The sequence below is a fragment of the Alnus glutinosa genome, chromosome 8, assembly GCF_958979055.1.
Source record: "Alnus glutinosa chromosome 8, dhAlnGlut1.1, whole genome shotgun sequence".
Lineage (NCBI taxonomy): Eukaryota > Viridiplantae > Streptophyta > Magnoliopsida > Fagales > Betulaceae > Alnus > Alnus glutinosa.
The window spans coordinates 18,223,454-18,230,039 of NC_084893.1; the positions used below are offsets into that span (position 1 = coordinate 18,223,454).

Sequence of the window (6,586 nt, forward strand, 5' to 3'; positions counted from 1 at the left end):
ATAAACAACATTTGGTACCAACAAATTAAGGAAAAAATGCCAATAACAGACAATACCAGAAATAGCATCATAAACAATTTGGTTTCAAAATGGTACATGTTATCATTGGGTGATATTCTGTAATGCTGTGTTGGTTCCAAAGAACTTGTAAATGACCAATTTGGTATGTCTCTGTAAACTTGTTGGTACCATTTGTTACAAATTATTGTTTTTGGTCCAAAATTGGTACCAACAGATTAAGGCAATAACAGACAATACCAAAATGCCATCATAAACCACTTGGTTTCAAAATGGTTTATATATGTGTTCCTATAAACCTGTTGGTATAAAAAACCTGAATAGAAAAGCTAGACTCATCCAATCACAAACCAAACAAATTCCTCCAATCATTTCACAAAAGTCAAATGACATCAAAAACAAACCAATGCATAACAATTCCTTAGCCTTCCATTACTCAAATAACATCAAAACACATCAAATATAACTACTGAAATTACAAATTAAACCCTTCCAAAAAATAGTACCATAAGTTAAATAACATAAGTTACAAGTCATAACCATGTTGTTAAATATCATGAGTTAAGTTAATACATCCTGAAAACTGTCCATGCCCTTCCAAAATACACAACACAAACTGAAAATATACATCATAACCATGTTGTCCATGCCCTTCCAAAATGTACAACACATATCCAAAAATACACATCAAACTTGCCAAATCTTCTTCTTTCCTTTATCCTTTTTGCCTACAGGTGGAGGAATGTCAGAACTTGTTACTTTTGTCTTGTTTATGTCAAAGTCAGGGGGAGTTAGTCTGAAAGTTATGCCACCTACAACCTTGGGAGGACCCCATGAGCATGCAGGTCCACCTCCTAGAACCTTGGGTGGTCCAGAAGGGTTCCCAGTGAGGTCAAGCATCACCTTTCCTCGAGTGTTTGGGTTAGTTTGTGTAGGATGTGCTCTCAATCTTCCACCAACTCTGCTTCTAGTTGCCAAACTGGTACTGGCCTTCTTCCTAGTATATCTTGTGCTTGCACCCGTTCCTCTAGTGCTCTTCTCACCCCAACTTGGTGCAGTAGATGTAGTGCTTGCACCCGTTCCTCTAGTGCTCTTCTCACCCCTACTTGGTGCAATAGATGTAGTGCTTGCACCCGTTCCTCTAGTGCTCTTCTCACCCCTACTTGGTGCAGTAGATGTACTGCTTGTACCCTCTCCTCTTGCTCTTACCCTTTTTCGACCCCGACCCCTTGTTGGTACAATAGATGGGGCACTAGATGTTGGTGCACTAGAATGGCCCATAGATGGTGCACTGGAGGATTCACCCAACTAAAAAGAACACATCAAATGTCAGAAACCATCACAAAACAACACAAACATATTAAACTCATAGTAGAAAGAAACATATGCCTTTAGGTACTAAATGTATGTTAAACAATCACAAAGAAGAAACATTACCCTGTCAAGATTGCAGTCAGTATCTGCAGCATGTTCTCTGTAGGAAGTTCTCCTACGTTGTTGTCTTTCAACATGCCTCATCCTAACAGTGCATGTTCTTGTATTGTGACCATATTTCTTGCACATCCCACATTGGTTCTTCTTGCCACCCTTTCTAACTGAGTATGGATTTGATGTCTCATCAGCACCTTTATTTCTAACTTTCTTAGGTCTACCTATAGTTGCTCTTGACTTAGGTGGTTCAATCTTCGGTTGATTTGTCCTAACCCATTGCTCCTCACTTGGTACAGGGTAAATGATGGGTGCATATGCCTTTAAGTACATCTCCTTTCCAAAGTAATGACTCAAATAATCATCTGGGTTGCCTCCACCATGCCATATTGCCGAGATGGCATGACAACATGGGATGCCAGAGACATCCCATTTTCTACACCCACATGTTCTCTGGCACAAATTGACCACATACTTCCTGCCCTTGCAATCAACCTCAAATAAACTATCACCAGCAAAACTTGGTGTACAATGGCTGGCCTCATCTTCCTCTATCTCCAACTTCTCTTTAATTTTTGGCCCCACATTCCCCTCCATGGCCCTTATAGCATCTCTCTTCCTTTGGTACCTTCTCATTAAGTTGCCCCTGATTCCTTCCAACATTGTCAAGATGGTCTTATCCCGAAACTTAAGGATCCAGCTATTTAAGCACTCAGCTAAGTTGTTGTGCAGAAGGTCACACTTTGTGCTTGCGTTGAACCATCCTCTACACCAGGTTCTAGGGTCAACTTTTTCTAGGTACTCATGTGCTTTAAGGTTTAGTCCCTTGAGCTCCTCCATTGCAGCATAAAATCCAGTCTGTGTGTAAGATGAAGCAGCTCTCCACAGCAGGTCCTTCAATAACACCCCCCTATGACCATCGTCTTTGAAATTGGCATATAAGTGCCGCACACATGTTCAATGTTCAGCATGAGGACACACCTACACACATGTAGGCTTGGTACCAATCCCTGCACACATGAAAACAATATCTCTATCAAATTCATTAGATTTAACATACCAAATCACATACAAGACATGTAAATCATAAAAAAAAGATATATTTAATATTTATCTTTTGTCTATCTGAAATGAAAGTCCACCCATGTGGACCCCTAGGGCCAAGATCTGCTAATAAGGCCTCGAGAAACCATGTCCAGCTATCCTTAGTCTCTGCCTCCACCACAGCTATAGCAATTGGATACATGTTATCATTGGCATCCCTTCCAATAGCTGCCATTAACTGTCCCTTGTAAACTGCCTTTAAGAAACATGCATCAAGGCCTATGATAGGCCTACACCCATCTCTGAATCCATTTTTCATGGCTGCCAATGACATTTACATCCTCTGGAATCTACAAGGCACTTCGGGCATAGGTCTCTCAACCATCAGAATAACACAACTCCCAACATTTGTGCTTCTAATTGCTGCACAGTAGTCCCATAATCGATAGTATTGCTCACCCAACTTTCCATAAATGGTCTGGTGTGCCTTCTTCCTAGCCCTATATAAGGAACTATCGTGGATTTCAACATTCCACTTCTTCTTCACCTTTTTCTTCAGGACATCTATAGGCATGTTCAGCTGATCCCTAAAACCGATGCGATTTGCTATTCCTCGAGAAAGATTGTACAATTTAACACTTAGTTAAACAGGTCTTGAAAACCTATCATACTTTGATACTGATCATAACTTACTCCTTAGTATTAATTCCAACTTCAACCTTAATAAGATCAATCCTAGGGTTCACAAAGTCAAACTGCTATGATGCAATTCCCTACAGGGGTAGCTACTGCTAGATCTACATCTAACTACTCAGACATCAAGTTATAGTCTCGTGAAAAGAGTATGACATAATGAATGCGTTGTACCAGAGTCAAATAGCACAGTAACCTGGTGGAATGAAATCAAAAGTGTACCCGTCACTACTTCGTTTGACGCGGCTACATCATCTGGAGTTAGGGTATATACACTTGCAGGCGTAGTATTCCGTTGTTCCCCTGCAATCCTTAGCGAGGTGTTTAAAAAAAAAATAGGGAATGATTCCCTAGCACTGAATACAAGACAAGAAAGGACGAACTCTGCTTGGCCAGAATGTGATTCCCCATTACCCCACTAAGTCTATCTTAATGATCTAGCTCCTAAAGTCTACAAAACCTTATAACCTTTGCTCTGATACCAAAACTGTAACGCCCCCAAACCGCAAAGGGTTAGGTTCGTCACTTTTCCCTTTAAACTGCAAAGATTCGTAAGGTCTGCCAAATATCTTAACTAGTATGCTGATTTAAATAAATAAAATTATAATGGTTTCAAAATATCAGAGTTTTTAATAAATGCGGAAACGGTCATTTAATTGTAAAAGATACAATAACTGAAAATTTTGGGTAATATAAATGAAATGTCCTAATGCATTCCTAGAATCCCATCCCGGCCACCTACGTCTCTCTGTTCATAACCTGAAAACAAAAACAAAATAAGGGGTGAGCACAAAAAAACATGCTCAGTAAGGAATCCTCAACCATAAAACAGTTGAGTTAAATTCTTTTGAAAATCTTCAAACAATTGTCAAAAACTTCTTTTAAATATCTCCAAAACATTTGTGTAAAAACTCCCTTTTATAAATCTCCAAAACATTTGTCAAAAACTCCATTTTATACACAAGATAATATATATATATATATATATATATATATATATATATATATATATATATATATATATATATATATATATATATATATATATATATATATATATATTTGAAATAATCATTACTCATAATATATGCCAATACACTGTTACGCCCTGTGTACGTAGGGTTGCGCGGTCGTTGCTGTGACCTTGGGTGAGTAACGCGGTTTACCTGTGGCCACAGGCCCCACCCCCGTCAGCTAATTAATTGAAGTGCACTTAGACTGACATAGAGACAGATACCGCTGTCACTAAGCGAACCAGCGGGTGCGCTTCCATCTCGAGCTACGGTACCGAGCTAAATCTTGAAGGGTCTCGAATCTCTGCGGGTCTAGGCCTCAAAATATAATCTCCTCCACACACGTGCCCTTTTCAAAAATATTTCTCCTTTATATATAACTCAAAGAGTTTTTCTCCCAAAACTTTCTCATTCTTTTCTTGTATATCATCTCACAAAACTTTCTCATTCTTTACTAGTATATATAGGGCAACGTGTTGGAGGGTTTTTTACTGAAAATCACGATTTCAAGAATGTCATTTTTATACTCAAAACTTTCATATCAAAACCAACAAATCCTTTATATAAATAAAATAATTTGAAATACCGAATCAAAATAGTTAATCGAAATTTTGCAAATAAAGGAATAATTAAAATAATATAATAATTTGAGAAGGGGTAAAGGTTTCCCTTACTTGGATTTCCCTAATATCGGGATCGAGCTTAATCCTCTTTGTATATTTCCTTGATTTATTAAATAAGAATTTCACTAAAAAAATCTAGTGAAAACGATGCGTTCGGTCACGGGAATTCGCCGGAAAAATTCACCGGAAAGTCGCCGGAAAAGTCGCCGGAGATGGGTCACCGGCGGTCGGGTTCCGGGTCATGGGTTTGGATCCGGGTCGGGTCTTCGGGTCATGGGTTGTCCGGGTTGCACAACCAAAAGGGTTGGATCCGGGTTTGGGCTTCGGGCTTTGGGTTTTGCTTCAAGTGGTTGGGCTCAATGAATCTGGGCTGTACACACGGTCTGCCAGATTGGTTTTGGGCTGTGGTTCAAATAAATGGGCTGAAATCAGGTCCACAGTGTCATGGTCTTCATAGGTTGATGGCCTACCGGGTTGGACTACGGGTTTTGGGCTTTGGTTCAAGGGTGGGCCGGATAAATTCCCGGCCTAATTTTGCTGGGTTTGGCTCGGTTTTGAGCTGGGTCGCATATACACACCCAGGTCGCACGGTTTGAATCACAGTGGTTCTATTTTTTGTCAGAGCAACTACGAGCAGTGTCGGGTCTGGCTGGGGTCGTCGAAATCGGGCTTGCTAAAGTCTCCGATCACTGATCTTCCACGATCGGCCGGAACTATGGATCGGTTTTCTGGGCTAAATGGTGCACGAGTTCGGCTGGGTCACGGTTGCTGCCGGAAAACGGCTTATGGTTTGCCGGATTCTGGATTACTCGGGTTTGCTGAATCGGGGTCACGGTGGTTCTGTTGGCAAGGTTGTTCGAGTCTGCTGGGGTTTGGGTTTGGTTACGGCAGAGGATCGGCTACGGGTTGTTGGGATGGTTGGATTCGAGTCTGGGTTGGGCCGAGGTTCTGGGCTAACGGTTTGTGGGACTTACGGGTTCGTGGTTTGCGGGTTGCGGGTCTGCGCTGACTAGGCTCACAGAGTTACGGTTCGTGCCATACGGCCTTCACCTGAAACAAGCTGGGTTCATCGGGTTTCACTGGACTTCAGCCTTCAGTTGCCGGTCGTGGAGGATTGGTTCTGTCACTCGCCGGATCTCCATGGATCATTCGGGTCTTCCCTGTTTCTGTTTCTCTTAAATGTCACTCTCTGTTTCTCATATTTCTCACTTAATTTCTCTCACACTCAACGTCTCTCACTACCTCACTCTGTCTCCTATAACTCTCAAATTGCAGAGAGACAGGAAAGAATGAGAAAGAAGGAGAAAGGAGAAGAAAGAATGAAGGATAAGTGTGATTTGCAGGGAAATGGTGTTTCGTTTTATAGGCGCGAGAGTAATGAGCGTAGGAGGTGGAGAGCTTAAAATAAGTCAATGGAATAGTTTGGTTAGGGCACTGAAATTAATCTACGCAAAGTGGAGAAGTGGTGTCGTCGGTGGAGAATTGTTTGAACTCAAATGGAGGAGGTGGGAGATCAAATGTTGCAGTGGAGAAGGCACTGAAATTAATTTACACAGAGTGGATTTTAGTGCGTAGGTTGAAGAGGTTGTTTTCATGTTCAGTGGAGAAATTGTTTAACTTAAATGATCGATCAGTGGATGCAGTGGTCGATTAGAGAAAATTTCAGTGGGGAAATTTTGGTGCAGTGGAGAAGATAATGGGAGATTAACAAATGAAAGTGGAGAAGTTTGGTGCGAAAAATTCTGCTTAGTACAGAGTTTATTTCAG

The 6,586-nt window shown here is 40.9% G+C and overlaps 1 protein-coding gene across 1 annotated transcript; it reads right to left on the reverse strand.

Annotated features, from left to right (window-relative positions):
- Positions 1-513: 513 nt before the first annotated feature.
- On the reverse strand, positions 514-6,131 carry LOC133876010 (uncharacterized). Its single transcript, XM_062314305.1, has 3 exons — positions 4,871-6,131; positions 1,456-2,456; positions 514-1,326 (listed from the first exon to the last, which is right to left on the reverse strand). Exons 2-3 carry the CDS (start codon positions 2,284-2,286, stop codon positions 706-708), a joined length of 1,452 nt encoding a protein of 483 aa, XP_062170289.1. The 5' UTR covers positions 2,287-2,456; positions 4,871-6,131; the 3' UTR covers positions 514-705.
- Between the last annotated feature and the right edge of the window lie 455 nt (positions 6,132-6,586).